Genomic DNA, 14583 nt, shown 5'->3' with positions numbered 1-14583 from the left:
ACTACTTCAGAATCTGAGGAGTCATGAATGGTTAACATTGTGCAATCATCAGCGAACATCCCCACTTCTGACCTCATAATGGAATGAAAGCCATTGTTGAAGCAGCTGAAGATGGTTGGGCCTAGGACACTACCCTGAGGAGCTCCTGCAGTGATGTCCTGGAACTGAGATGATTGACCTCCAACAGCCACAACCATCTTCCTTTGTGCTATGTATGATACCAACCACAGAGAGCTTTCCCCCGATTCCCATGGACTCCAGTTATGCTAGGGTTCCTTGATGCCACACTTGGTCAAATGCTGCCTTGATGACAAGGGCAGTCACTCTCACCTCACCTCTGGAGTTCAGCTATTTTGTCCATATTTGAACCAAGGCTGTAATGAGGTCAGGAGCTGAGTGGCCCTGGAGGGACTCATACTGAGCATCAGTGAGCAGGTTATTGTTGAGTAAATGCTGTTTTGATAGCACCATCGGCGACACTTTCCATCACTTCGTTGATGATCGAGAGTAGACTGATGGGGCGGTAATTGGCCAGGTTAGATTTATCCTGTTTTTTGTGGACAGGACATACCTGGTCAATTTTCCAATGCCGGGTAGATGTCAGTATTGTAGCTGTACTGGAACAGCTTGGCTAGGAGCACGGCAAGTTCTGGAGCACAGATCTTTAGTACTATTGCCGGAATATTGTCAGGGTCCATAGTCTTTGCCGTATCCAGTGCCTTCAGCCGTTTCTTGCTATCACAGAGTGAATCGAATTGGCCAAAGACTGTGGGGACCTCCAGGGGAGGCCAAGATGGATCATCCACCTGGCACTTCTGGCTGAAAATGGCTGCAAATGCTTCAGCCTTCTCTTTTGCACTGATGAGTATAAAAGTAGGGACATTTTACAGCAGCTGTACAGGGCCTGGGTGAGGCCACATCTGGAGCACTGCGTGCAGTTTTGGTCTCCTTATTTAAAAAAAAGATATAATTATATTAGAAGCAGTTCAGAGAAGGTTCACTCAACTCATTCCTTGGATGAGGGGCTTATCTTATGAAGAAAGGTTGAACAGGTTGGGCCTGTATCCTTTGGAGTGTAGAAGAATGAGAGGTGATCTTATTGAAACATATCAAATCCCGAGGAGATTTGAATAGGTAGATACCGGAGGATGTTTCCACTTGTGGGAGAGACTAGAATCAGCCATGGCTTAGTAGTCAGCACACTTGCCTCAGAGTCAGAAGGTTATGGGTTCAGGTCCCACTCCAGGGGCTTGGGCACAAAAATTTAGGTTAACACTCCAGTGCAGTATTGAGGGAGTGCTGCACTGTCAGATGTGCTGTCTTTTCAATGCGATGTTAAACAGAGAACCCACCAGTCATCTCAGGTGGGCGCAAAAGGTCCCATGGCATTATTTTGAACAAGAGGCGCCCTGGCCAATACTTATCCCTCAATCAACATCACTAAACAACACGATTATCTGGTCATGCTCACATTGTTGTTTGTGGGAGCTTGCTATGTATAAATTGGCTGCTGCATTATCAACATTACAACAGTGACAACACTTCAAAAGTACTTCACTGGCTGTGAAGCGTTTTGGGATGTCACTTTTCAACTGTGCCACCATGGCTGAGCTCCATCCTTTGCGAAGTCAATGCGCAGACAAATGAGCTTTCCAGCAAAGGCCCCTGAAGGGCATTCAGGAGCAAGGCGGCTGGCTGACCTTCCCTGCTCCCCTGACTTTGTTGAGTGGAGGCTAAGGATTGAAGTTGAGACATTCCTGGCCTCAGCTGCAGCTTCCTGAAGTGAAGCAGGGACATTACAGCCTGTGCATCACCTACCTTTTGGTCCTGTTGAAGCTTGGCCTCCTGCGCCAGCATCTTCTCTCTCAAAGCTTGTTCCTGCTTGTTTCGCAGCTCATTCTCCTGCTCTGCTTCCTGGAAACATTAGAAGAATTTACATTCTTAGCCTTTGTTTTTCCACTGTCTCCTCATACCATTCGTCGGCCACTGCTGGTGGGCATTAACAGTGTGATGAAACATGATCATTCTGTTCCTTCCCACTCGGCAAGCAGTACATCTGAGCTTGTGAATCTCCCATTGAATCGTGCAGCACAGATGGAGGCCTTTCAGCCCATCATGCCTGTGCTGGCTCTTTGAAAGTGATATCCAATTAATCCCACACCCCTTGTTCTTTCACCATAGCCCTGCAATTTTGTTGTCTTTTCCAAGTGTATATCCAATTCACTTTGAAAGTTCCTATTGAATCAGCTTCCACTGCCATTTTTGTTCCATTCCAGATCATCATAGCTCATGGGGTAAAAAAAATTCTCTTTTCCCTCCTAGTTCTTTTGTCATTAAATCTGTGTCCTCTGGTTACTGACCCTCCTGCCATCTTCTCCCCATCGATCCCCTCCATCAGAACCCTTCATAATAATCTCTCCTTAACGCCTTCTCTGCTACAAGGAGAACAATCCCAGCTTCTTCAGCCTCCACATGTCACTGACGTCCCTCATCCCTGGTACCAATCTGGTAAATCTCCTCTACACCCTCTCCAAAGCCCTCGATACCCTTCCTAAAGTGCGGTGCCCAGAACTGGACACCATACTGCAAGCTGGGGGCTATGCACTTATACTCAGGCAGGTGGAAAAAACTTGGGTTCCAGAACTGTGTGACAGTGCATCAGAATACCAGTGTGTCCCCCTCTCACCCCTTAATCCTTAGATTAAAGATATAACAGCTTGCAGAGCAACAACCAGAAGGTGTGTGGCACTTCCATGTTGTATGTAACAAAGTCGCAAAGCATTGTGAACAGTCTTTCATTGTTTACCTTCTGAAGACTATGGAAACCTTTATTACCTTATAGCTTTCTCTTGTATAGTGAAAAATGCACCAATTTTTCAGTCCATTCTTAATTTATAACCTCTCATTCCTGGCATAATTCTGCTGCATTTCTCCTATGCCCTTTTCCATGCCTTTAATGTCCCTTCTATAACAGGGATGGAGGGGACACCAGAGCTTCATGCAATACTCGAACTGTGGCCCAACAAACGTCTTGTACACATTCAAAAGAATCAAAGAACAAGATCATAAGAACATAAGAAATAGGAGTAGGTCACTTGGCCCCTCGAGCCTGCTCCACCATTCAATAAGATCATGGCTGGTCTGATGTGGCCTTCACTCCACTTTCCTGCCTGCCCCCCATAAACTTTGGCTCCCTTGGCAATCAAACATCTGTCTAACTTGGCCTTGAATATATTCAATAACCCAACCTCTACTGCTCTTGGGGAAGAGAATTCCAAAGGCCAACAACCCCCAGAGGAGAAATTTCTCCTCATCTCTGTCTTAAATGGGAGACCCCTTATTTTGAAACTGTGTCCCCCTAGTTCTGGATTCCCCCACAAGGGAAACATCCTCTCAGCATCCACCCTGTCAAGCCCCCTCAGGATTTTATATGTTTCAATAAGATCACCTCTCATTCTTCTAAACTCCAATGAGTACAGGCCCAACCTGTCCAAACTTTCCTCATAAGTCAATCCTTTCATCCCAGGAATCAGCCTAGTGAACCTTCTCTGAACTGCCTCCAATGTAAGTACATCCCTCCTTAAATAAGGAGACCAAAACTGTACACAGTGCTCCAGGTGTGGTCTCAACTTGATTTGAATATGGCATCCAACACTATTCGTTAGCTCATTTCCTGTTGAATTTACAGCACAACATGTTATTTGGTCCAACAGATCTAAACCAGTGTTTATGCTCCGCACAATCCAACCCCCCACTCCTCTTCATCTCATCCTATCAGTAATTCCTTCTATTCCTTTCTTCCTCATGTACGTATCTAGTTTCCCCTTAAAGGCATCTCTGCTAGCTGCCTCAACCAAGAAGCGACTTCCACATTTTCACCAATGTCTGGGCAAAATAGTTTCTCCTGAATTTTGTGTCTTTCAGTACATTTTTTTTCAATGTAAACATGCAATGATTTAGTGGCGTGGTTGAACTTGGGACCCATGTTGAATACATTCCCATATTTATTACAGCCTAATGAAGCTCCTTATTTGGTATAGTTCTGAGCCCAGAGAGCAAAAAGAAATAACTGACTTTGAAAATCCATCTTTCCTTCACCTCAAAGTCAATCAACGCAGCAGCTGTGTTTACTGAAGGAAGGAGGTTTCAATTCTTTTTGTTAAACAGTATTTTAATTGTGAATGAGCACAAATAGCATGTGCTTCAAAAAATAAGTGCCAGAGGCACAACAGCCTGTTTGATTCCTTGACTCTCTGACAAGCGAGTGCAAAATGGCACTTTCTACTCTCAGACTAAGCAACCCAGACTGGAATCTCTTCAACTCCATTTCCAAGTCTGTTACTAATGGACACTTGGGAACAAGAGGCTATTTAGCTCCTTGGATCTGCATCGCCATTTCATTAGATCATAACTGATCTGTACCTCAACTGCACTTACTCACCTCAGCTCCATATCACTTGATGCCCTTACCAATAAAAATCTATTGATCTCAGTCCTGAAAGCTCCATTTAATCCTGAACAGTAACAGCTTTTTGGGGAAGAGAGTTCTAGATTTCCCTTACTGGCTGTGTGAAAAAATGTGCTCGAGTATTACTGAAAGAGAGAGACATTTTTTGTCGAAGCTTTCGTCTTGCACTCATCAGGACAATTCACAAGGATACCAAAAGTAAAGGGAACAACAATTTATACTGTATGAGACAATTTATACTATAGGAGATAATTTATATGATATTCCACTAAATACTATATTATATTATAAAAATGTGCTTCCTGATTTAACTCTTGAACGAAAATGAAAGTCACCGTAATCCCAGAGGACCATAGGCTGCTCTCTCATGAGAGAGACACAACTGGTGGTGACTTTAACCTGAGGGTCACTGCAACTCAGGCGAGGGGCAAGGTTGAGTAGGCGGGGCCTTCATGTATGACCTGAGCCAGTATGGGAACTGAACCTATGCTATTGGCGTTACTCTGCACCACAAACCAGCCGCCCAGCCAACTGAGCTAACTGACCTCCTGAACAGCCAAGATAATGGTACCCTCATTCTCAAGGTCCTCCACGAGAGGAAACAGTTTGTCTGCATCTACTGTTTGAACTCTTTGAACGTTTAAAACGTCTCAGTCAGATCTCCCCTCAATCTTCGACATGGCCTGCAGGTTCTGTTTTGGGTTGAGTTAGCGGATCCAGCCAGGACATCCCTATGAGTGAGCATGAAAATTCAACAGAGGAACCCTTGAGTAATCAGCCAGGGCTTCCATTCCAGACCAGTGAGTCCGTTGGAGGGTGCAGCATCAGAGCTTCAAGACCAATGTTGCCCTGAAGCTCGCCACAGTGAAACATCATGATGTTGAGCGGCCACACATTGACATGAAGAATGGCCTACTGGGCCAATCAGTAAAGAATCATATCCACTGTCTGATTCAGCACTGTCAAGACACGAGAGGAGGAAAGTTGGGTGGGGGTGGTTGGGGGAGAGGAGAGAGGGAAAACACTTACAGTGTGCGTGAGTCAACCTTTATAGAACCCACTGAGAATTGAGCACAAACATGTGGGAGGAGAATTTCTCCAGGAGTTCTCCCAATTTCTCACTGTGCTTTAAGTGGAGCTCGTGGAGAAAGGGCAAACGGCTAAAAACTGCCACTTCCTACCCCCGTTTCTATGGGATTGGTGCAAATCTTCCACTGAAGTTACAGCCGGAGAACCCGCCCTGCTCCATGCCCTACCCGGTAGGCAGAGTCTTGAATCTTAAATCGAGTGTTGACAAAAAGTCAACCACAGCTCTTAAAGGGTTAAGAATGCAGCTCATCTTTATGTCGAAAGAAAGAGCAGAAGAGAAACGTTTTCCTCAAATGATTTCCTCAGCTACTTCTAGGACCCCAAAACCACCATTGTACAGGACATCAGTGACTTTCTGGCTATTTCATTTTCCTAAACACAGAGCCTGATGTGATTATTGCCCTGAATGAAAGTATTCGACTTAAATTCACATCTACTGCTTTTATTGTTTCAACGAATAATCCCTAATGTGCGAGCAACTGGGTGGCCAGCACCAGGTGGCTGCGTAGAGGGCAGGAAATGGGAGGCATCGGCTGGACAATGCCAGGAAGCAAGTGCATTCATTAGCTCCAGCCCTCACTAGTCAGCAGCAGAGTGCTCTTTCACAGGTAGCTATGGTGTCGACCCTTCAGGCTGGGAATCACAAACAGGCTCCCCTCTACAAGGGCAGTCTAACCAAACACCAGCCAAGGCATTTTGGACAGCAAATGGCAAGTGATCAGTGGAGGGGGCAGAGGGAGAGTCTGCTGTCCATATCATTCAAACAAACCTGTGAACGAAAGAGCCCCATATAATAACCTGGGTATCTAATTTTTTTATCTATCTGCTCTTGGCATGTGAACGTCATTAGCTAGGCCAGCATTTGCCCTTGAGAAGGTGGTGGTGAGCCGCCTTCTTGAACTGCTGCACTCCTTGTGGTGTAGGTACACCCACAGTGCTTTTTACTGCGTTATTGTGATCAGTTGGTGAAGTACAAACTAGACACTTCATACTTTTCCTTACAACAGGTATATTCACACAATTCAACATTACATATTCCTGCATCCTACCTACTAACCAGCAGCCTCTCTTTATACTCTCTTGAGTACCGGTGGGAACAAAAACTAATTAACCAATAAAGAAAATCAAGCATCGGTGGTTCAGTGGTAGAATTCTCGCCTGCCACGTGGGAGGCCCAGGTTTGATTCCTGGCCAATGCATCAGTTTTGGGGAGGCAATGGTGTAGTGGTATTGTCGCTGGACTAGTAAACCAGAGACCCAGACTAATTGTCTGGGGAACTGGGTTCAAGTTCCGCCACAGCAGATGGTGGAATTTGAATTCAATAAAAATCTGGAATTAAAAGTCTAATGATGACCATGAAACCATTATCGATTATTGTAAAAACCCATCTGGTTCACTAATGTCCTTTAGGGAAGGAAATCTGCCAACCTTACCTGGTCTGGCCTACATGTGACTCCAGTCCCACAGCAATGAAGTTGACTCTTAAATGTCCTATGAAATGGCCTAGCGAGACATTCTGTTGTATCAAAACCGCTACAAACTCTCAAAAAAAGAATGAAACTGAATGGACCACCCGGCATTGACCTAGGCACCGGAAATGACAACGGCAAACTCAGCCCTGTCGACCCTGCAAAGTCCTCCTTACCAACATCTGGGGGCTACTGCCAAAATTGGGGAGCTGTCTCACAGACTAGTCAGGCAACAGCCAGACAGTCATCCTCATGGAATCATACCTTACAGATAATGTCCCGGACACCACCATCACCATCCCTGGGTATGTCCTGTCCCACCGGCAGGACAGACCCAGCAGAGGTGGCGGCACAGTGGTATACAGTTGGGAGGGAGTTGCCCTGGGAGTTCCTCAACATCAACTCCAGACCCCATGAAGTCTCATGGCAACAGGTCAAACATGGGCAAGGAAGCCTCCCGATTACCACATACCACCCTCCCTCAGCTGATGAATCATTGCTCCTCTATGTTGAACACCACTTGGAGGAAGCACTGAGTATGGCAATGGTGCAAAATGTACTCTGGGTGGGGGACTTCAATGTCCATCACCAAGAGTGGCTCGGTAGCACCAACACAGACCAAGCTGGCCGAGTCCTAAAGGACATAACTGCTAGACTGGGTCTGCGGTAGGTGGTGAAGGGACCATCAAGAGGGAAAAACTATTTGACCTCATCTTCACCAACCAACTTGCCACAGATGCATCTGTCCAGGACAGTATCCGTAGGAGTGACCACCACACAGTCGTTGTGGAGACCAAGTCCCGCTTTCACATTGAGAATACCCTCCATCGTGTTGTGTGGCACTACCACCGTGCTAAATGGGATAGATTTTGAACAGATCTAGCAACTCAAGACTGGGCATCCATGAGGCGCTGTGGATCCTTAGCAGCAGTAGAATTGTAGTCAAACACAATCTGTAACCTCATGACCCGGCATATCCCCCACTCTACCATTACCATCAAGCCAAGGGACCAACCCTGGTTCAATGAAGAGTGCAGGCAAGTATGCTAGGAGCAGCACCAGGCATACCTAAAAATGAGGTGTCAACCTGGTGAAACTATAACACAGGACTACCTGCATGCCAAACAGCATAAGCAGCAAGTGATAGACAGAGCTAAGTGATCCCACAGCCAATGGATCAGATCTAAGCTCTGCAGTCCTGCCACATCCAGTCATGAACGGTGGTGGACAATTAAACAACTCATTGGAGGAGGAGGCTCCACAAATATCCCCATCCTTAATGATGGGGGAGCCCAGCATGTCAGCGCAAAAGATACAGCCTTCAGCCAGAAGTGCCGAGTGGATGATCCATCTCGGCCTCCTCCGGAGGGCCCCAGCATCACAGATGCCAGTCATCAGCCAATTCGATTCACTCCACATATCATCAAGAAACGGCTGAAGGCACTGGATAGTGCAAAGGCTATGGGCCCTGGCAATATTCTGACAATACTACTGAAGTCTTGTGCTCCAGAACTTGCCGCACCCCTAGCCAAGCTGTTCCAGTACAGCTACAATACTGACATCTACCCGGCTATGTGGAAAATTGCCCAGGTAGGTCCTGTACACAAAAAGCAGGACAAATCCAACCCAGCCAATTACTACCCCATCAGTCTACTCTTGATCATCAGTAAAGTAATGGAAGGGGTCATCAACAGTGCTATCAAGCTACACTTGCTTAGCAATAACCTGCTTACTGATGCCCAGTTTGGGTTCTGCCAGGGCCACTCAGCTCCTGACCTCATTATAGCCTTGATTCAAACATGGACAAAAGAGCTGAACTCCCAAGGTGAGGTGAGAGTGACTACCTTTGACATCAAGGTCGCATTTGACCGAGTGTGGCATCAAGGAGCCCTAGCAAAACTGGGGTCAATGGGAATGTGGGGGGAAACTCTCCACTAGTTGAAGTCATACCTAGCACAAAGGAAGATGGTTGTGGTTGTTGGAGGTCAGCCATCTCAGCTCCAGGACATCACTGCAGGAGTTCCTCAGGGTAGTGTCCTCTGCCCAACCATCTTCGGCTGCTTCACCAATGACCTTCCTTCCATCATAAGGTTAGAAGTGGGGATGTTTGCTGGTGATTGCACAATTCGCAACTCCTCAGATACTGAAGCAGTCCATGTCCAAATGCAGCAAGACCTGGACAATATCCAGGCTTGGGCTGACAAGTGACAAGTAACATTCATGCCACACAAGTGCCAGGCAATGACTATCTCCAACAAGAGAGTGTCTAACCATTACCCCTTGATGTTTAATGGCATTACCATCACTGAATCCCCCATTATCGACATCCTGGGGGTTACCATTGACCAGAAACTGAGCTGGTCTAGCCACATAAATACTGTGGCTACAAAAGCAGGTCACAGGCTAGGAATCCTGCAACGATGTAACTCACTTTCTGACTCCTCAAAGCCTAGCCACCATCTACAAGGCACAAGTTAGGAGTGTGATGGAATACTCCCCGCTGCGGAAGGCCTCAACCGTGCCAGCAGATACCGCATGCCCACTTTCCAAGGGCACCCAGCCATGAACATAGCCACGGAAGGGGGGGCAGGCAGTCAGGCCGGATGACCCCCCTCGACTGCCCACTCACTGGACCGGTTGATGGCCAGCTTGGCTAGGCCCAGGAGCAGGCTTACAAGGAGGTCCTCCTCCCTGTCCACCCCCTTCCGCACCAGGTGGCCAAAGATCAGGAGCGTGAGGCTGAAGTGCAACCAAAGCCCAAGGACCAACTCCCTAAAAAAACTGAAAAGGGAGTGCAAACGCCCACAACTTATGTACGCATGGAACACTGACTCCTCGAGGCCACAGAAAATACAGGCAGCCTGGGAGTCCATCAACCATCATATCCTATGGTTGTACGGGACCGCTGCATGCAGCATCCTCCACGCCAGGTCCTCAATGAAACAGTAAAGGTGTCATCGCTCGATGATCTCGAACCAACCTTTCAGTTAATAGCCAAACGTGCTGACCAACTGTACCACAGAGTGTGATGCCGGTCTCTCTTTATAAGTACTCTAGATACTTAATTGAGCAACGCCCTTCATCTGTGTACCTTAACAATATCATTAACATACTATTAACATTCTGTCGTTGGTTTAATACAACTGAATGGTTGAGTAGGTCATTTCAGGGGGTAGTGAAGAGTCACCCACATTGCTGTGGGAGTGACATGTAGGCCAGACCAGGTAAGGACAGCAGATTTCCTTCCCTAAAAGGCATTAGCGAGCCAGATGAGATTTACAGCAATTTGGTACTTTAGCGATCATTATTAATGAAACTAGCTTTGTTTTTCAGATTTATTTATCATGTTGAATTTAAATCCCCCCCAGCTGCCATGGTGGGATTTGAACTCACGTCTCTGCAGCATTAGCTTGGGCTCTGGATTACCAGGCCAGTGACATTACCACGATGCTACCGTGCCTGCCTTAACTGCCTGCTTAGTGTATGCAGATAGATTTGAAACATCCTTGCAAACTGTCACAACAGAACTAGCACTGATCCAAATTATATTGGAAGGTTAAAGAATTTATTTTTTAAAAAAGCAGAATAAGAATGCATCTCCATCAAACCCAAGATTTTTTTCTTCAAAACACTCTGCCAATGGCTTATGAGTAATGCACCACACTGCTCAATACAGAGCCCATACAGAGCTGGAGTGTCAAATTCAATCCCTACTTTATGTTGTTAGTTTAATCAAGCCTCCAAAACAATAGGGGGTGCTACAGCTGGTCATGGTGCTTTCGGCACTGTGGTACGCGGAGTGGGGCGGTGGTGAACTTCGACAAGGTTCCTGCTCCTGATTGCTAGCTTGTGACCCCAGGGTGGAGTGCGCAGGCATGGGCATTAGTTAGAGGAGGACTGGGCTCAATTGTGATGTACAACCCCTGCCTCAACCGTGCCCCCAAAGTGGGATAACCTGGCAACATTTGCTGCCTGGCCTCACCTATGAATAGGTGAAGGTGAACAGGTGGAAGAGTGCTGGAGAGCACCACATCCAAGCAAGGAGTCAATGCCTTCAGGACAGTGGGAGGACAAGGAGAGGGGAGCAGATTTTTAAAAAAGGGCAGCATCCTCTGATTTCAACAGAGGTGGTTCCTGGTCAACTCAACTTTAGCAAAGGCAGACCACAATGTGGTTCATCTGGGTTAATTTTCACTCCTATGCACAAAGCACTATTTTTGGGGGCTTGGTGGGGGGAGGGGTGTACCATTACATCAGCCAGCACCCTTCCCAATTTACTGAACCGGGCCTAAACAACAGGGCCTACTTGCTGGGCTGAGCTGCTTTTTCCTCATAGCCCACTTTAACTTCGCCACATCATATTAATAGTCACTTGTCTTCTAAGGGTAGCAGCTGGAACCATTTCCTCCATGTCCCAGAGTTACCCTTTGAAGCTCCACGAATGCTAAGTGGATGCAAAAGGGAAAAGCCACAAACAAATCTTACCCTGTAGGATTTGACAAACCGGACGAAGACTGGGAAGAACACTGATGGAGGCGTTGTCTTGGGATTTTCTCCAAAATACTCAACCACTTTATTGTATGCTTCCTGTACAGGGCAGAAAGGAAATTAGGTACAGTCTCATTAACCCTCCATCTTCACCAGGTTACAGCTACAACAACAGAGGCAACTGCTTAATAGCAGCCATATTTTTCTTTTTCTTGCTCTCTCTTGCTGGCAGAGGTTAAAGGTCAGGGATCAAGCAACTAGGCGTGACTGCAATACAATGAGAATTAATGGCTTTTTCTGTGAAGGTAGGGCTGATTTTGCAGTTTCTCCCTCACTTTCTCATTCAGAATGCCGACGATGTTTACTCAAATGCTTTGGCTGAGAGGGGAGTCCACTGCAGTCTGACATTTTCCCACACATTCAATTTTATCCTGGTCTCTTCCCAAACTTCGAAGAAGCACACAGGGATTCACCATAAAACCTAGCAGAGAGCTCATAAGACCAGGGTACATTCCCACTTTACACTTTATTTTATGCACTCTGTACCCCAGTGTAGCTCAGTGCAGCAGTGCTCAGTTTATGCCTTAACTCCTTGAAGGCAATTGCAGGATTTCAATGACAAAATCATTTAGAATTCTGTAGCAGAAAACCAGGCAGAATGCTCCTACTCTTCCTCAAAATAGTGCCTCAAGATCTTTTACACCCACCTGAAAGGTTTTGTCTGAAAGACTCCATGATTCAATTGCTCCTGATATTTTCCTGATCTCATAGACTCATGGACATTTACAGCACAGAAGGAAGCCATTCGGCCCATCGTGTCTGTGCCGGTCAACAAAGATCTGACTCCACTAATCCCATTTTCCAGTGCTTGGCCCATAGCCCTGGAGACTATGGCAACACAAGTAAATATCTAAATACCTCTTCAATATTATGAGAGTTTCTGACTCAACCACCCTTTCAGGCAGTGAGTCCCAGACTCCCACCACCCTCTGGGTGAAAAAAATTTCTCCTCAACTCCTCTCTTAGCCTTCTACCTCTTCCCTTAAATCTATGCCCCCTGGTTATTGACCCCTCTACTAATGGAAAAAGTGCCTTCCTATCCACCCTATCTACGTCCCTCATAATCTTATACACCTCTATCAGGTCCCCTCTCAACCTTCACTGCTCCAAGGAAAACAACCCCAGCTTATCCAATCTTTCCTCATAGCTCAGATCCTCCAGCCCAGGCAGCATCCTGGTAAATCTCCTTTGCACCCTCTCCAGTGCAATTACATCCTTCCTATAATGTGGTGACCAGAACTGCACACAGTACTCCAGCTGTGGCCTCACCAGCGTTTTATACAGTTCCAGCATAACCTCTCTGCTCTTATATTCTATGCCTCGGCTAATAAAGGCAAGTTTCCCATATATCTTCTTAACCACCTTATCTACCTGCCCTGCTACGTTCAGGTTATTTACAGGATGACAGGTCCATTGGGGGAGGAGAAACAAGGTCAATTCTAACCAACTTATATTTAGAGCTCATGTTATAACTGACCTGAAAGCCCTTGATTTAGTCACTGGGTGAAAAGAACAGAAAAGCATTTGAATTTCTGAATAGCGAGCTATGATATAGAGAGAAAAACTCAGTGATATGTTCTACTCGCCTGTGCAGTTCTGGAATCTTTCTGAAGTTTTTCCAGCTTCCCTTCGTTTTGTGACAGGAAATCCTTCAGCACCACATTGTGCTCATGCATACTGCTCTCTCGTTTAACCAGCTCCATGTTGTGTCCCATCTCCTTAACGTCCAAGAGGACATTTTCTAATGACACTGAAAGAGGAAATGGTGTGAAACGGTCATGAAAATACCCGGAGGCTGTCTCCATCAATGCACCCCATTGGCAACTGGAATCATCGCCAGACAGGAGAAAGAGGTTCGAAACTTCTTACTACAATCTCTCCCTACCTATTCTGCTCTTTTCTGGACAGCTCTGCCAATGGCACTCAAGAATGTCACAAGATGCTAGTTACACTGCCCAAAGTGACTCATCATTTGACTTCCTTTAGGAAGTCTAGGTTCCATTCGATACCATCTTTGTAGAACAATACGGCACAGAAGGAAGCCATTTGTGCCCTTGTGCCTATGCTGCCTCTTTGAAAGAGCTATCCAATTAGTCCCACTCCCCTGCTCTTACCCCATAGCCTTGCAAACACTGGTTACTGACCCTTCTGCCACTGGAAACAGTTTCGCCTTATTTAGTCTATCAAGACCTTACATCATTTTAAACACCTCTATCAAATCCCCTCTTACCCTTCTCTGCACTAAGGTGTGCCACCCCAGCTTCTCCAGTCTCTCCACATAACCAAAGTCTTTCATCCCTGGTACCATTCAAACATCTTCACTGGGGCTGGGAATGACTTTGTATGGAATGAAACTAAGCCAATTTTCCTTTAACATGAAACGATAGGAGAATATTGTTGGATAGTGCTCGCGCTGATACTAACCTGCCGCAGCTTTCTCGATGAAGTGTAGCTCACTCCAGAACGTGGCAATATTAGAGTACTTCTGTTTGACAACGAGCGCAATGTAGTGCAACAAAGTCAGCTTCCGATCGGTGGATTTGGTATCCAAGAGCTGGGCAGACAAGAAACATTTTAAGTCGCCGAGAATCAGTTTGTCTTTTAGTCAGTGGATGCAGATTCAATAAATACTTCCAAAAGGGAACTGGATAAATACTTGAAGGGGAAAACAGTTCAGGGCTACGGGGAAAGAGTAGGGGAGTGGGATTAATTGGATAGCTCTTTCAAAGAGCTGGACAGGCACGATGGGCTGAACAGCCTCCTTCTAAGCTGTATGATTCTGATTCATCAGCCTCAGCCATCTTTTACAAACATTGTCACCTCCTGACTCATTGTCAAATTCCCTACGTGGCATCAAAAAGAAAAGAAAAAGCCAAAGAGCAACAGCTAGGTTGCAATCTTTTCACCACCTGCTATGCCAAATTTGCTCGCCTCTTCAAGGGGTGCTGCCCTATAAGTCCTACCCTTAGCAGCCACTCCTTCTGTGAGAGCTTAAATCATGAAAGGAC

The 14583-nt window shown here is 46.2% G+C and overlaps 1 protein-coding gene and 1 non-coding gene across 6 annotated transcripts in view; one reads left to right on the top strand and one right to left on the bottom strand.

Annotated features, from left to right (window-relative positions):
- The window catches only part of fmnl3 (formin-like 3), a 170684-nt gene that overhangs the window by 10977 nt on the left and 145124 nt on the right, over nt 1-14583 (bottom strand). For all 5 annotated transcript variants that reach the window (XR_013574129.1, XM_078534536.1, XM_078534535.1 and 2 more), the window contains 4 exons: nt 14000-14129; nt 13158-13325; nt 11513-11610; nt 1819-1914 (listed from right to left, as the gene is read on the bottom strand). Coding sequence is in view for 4 of the 5 variants with exons in the window: in XM_078534536.1 (XP_078390662.1) it covers nt 1819-1914; nt 11513-11610; nt 13158-13325; nt 14000-14129 (492 nt within the window). In the remaining variant the exon portion in view is untranslated. The remainder of the gene's footprint in view (nt 1-1818; nt 1915-11512; nt 11611-13157; nt 13326-13999; nt 14130-14583) is intronic.
- On the top strand, nt 6686-6756 carry trnag-gcc (transfer RNA glycine (anticodon GCC)). The gene has a single exon. It is a non-coding gene; the product is annotated as a tRNA-Gly (tRNA).

Source organism: Cetorhinus maximus, chromosome X, assembly GCF_964194155.1.
Source record: "Cetorhinus maximus chromosome X, sCetMax3.hap1.1, whole genome shotgun sequence".
Lineage (NCBI taxonomy): Eukaryota > Metazoa > Chordata > Chondrichthyes > Lamniformes > Cetorhinidae > Cetorhinus > Cetorhinus maximus.
This window is presented reverse-complemented; position numbering and strand designations above follow the sequence as displayed.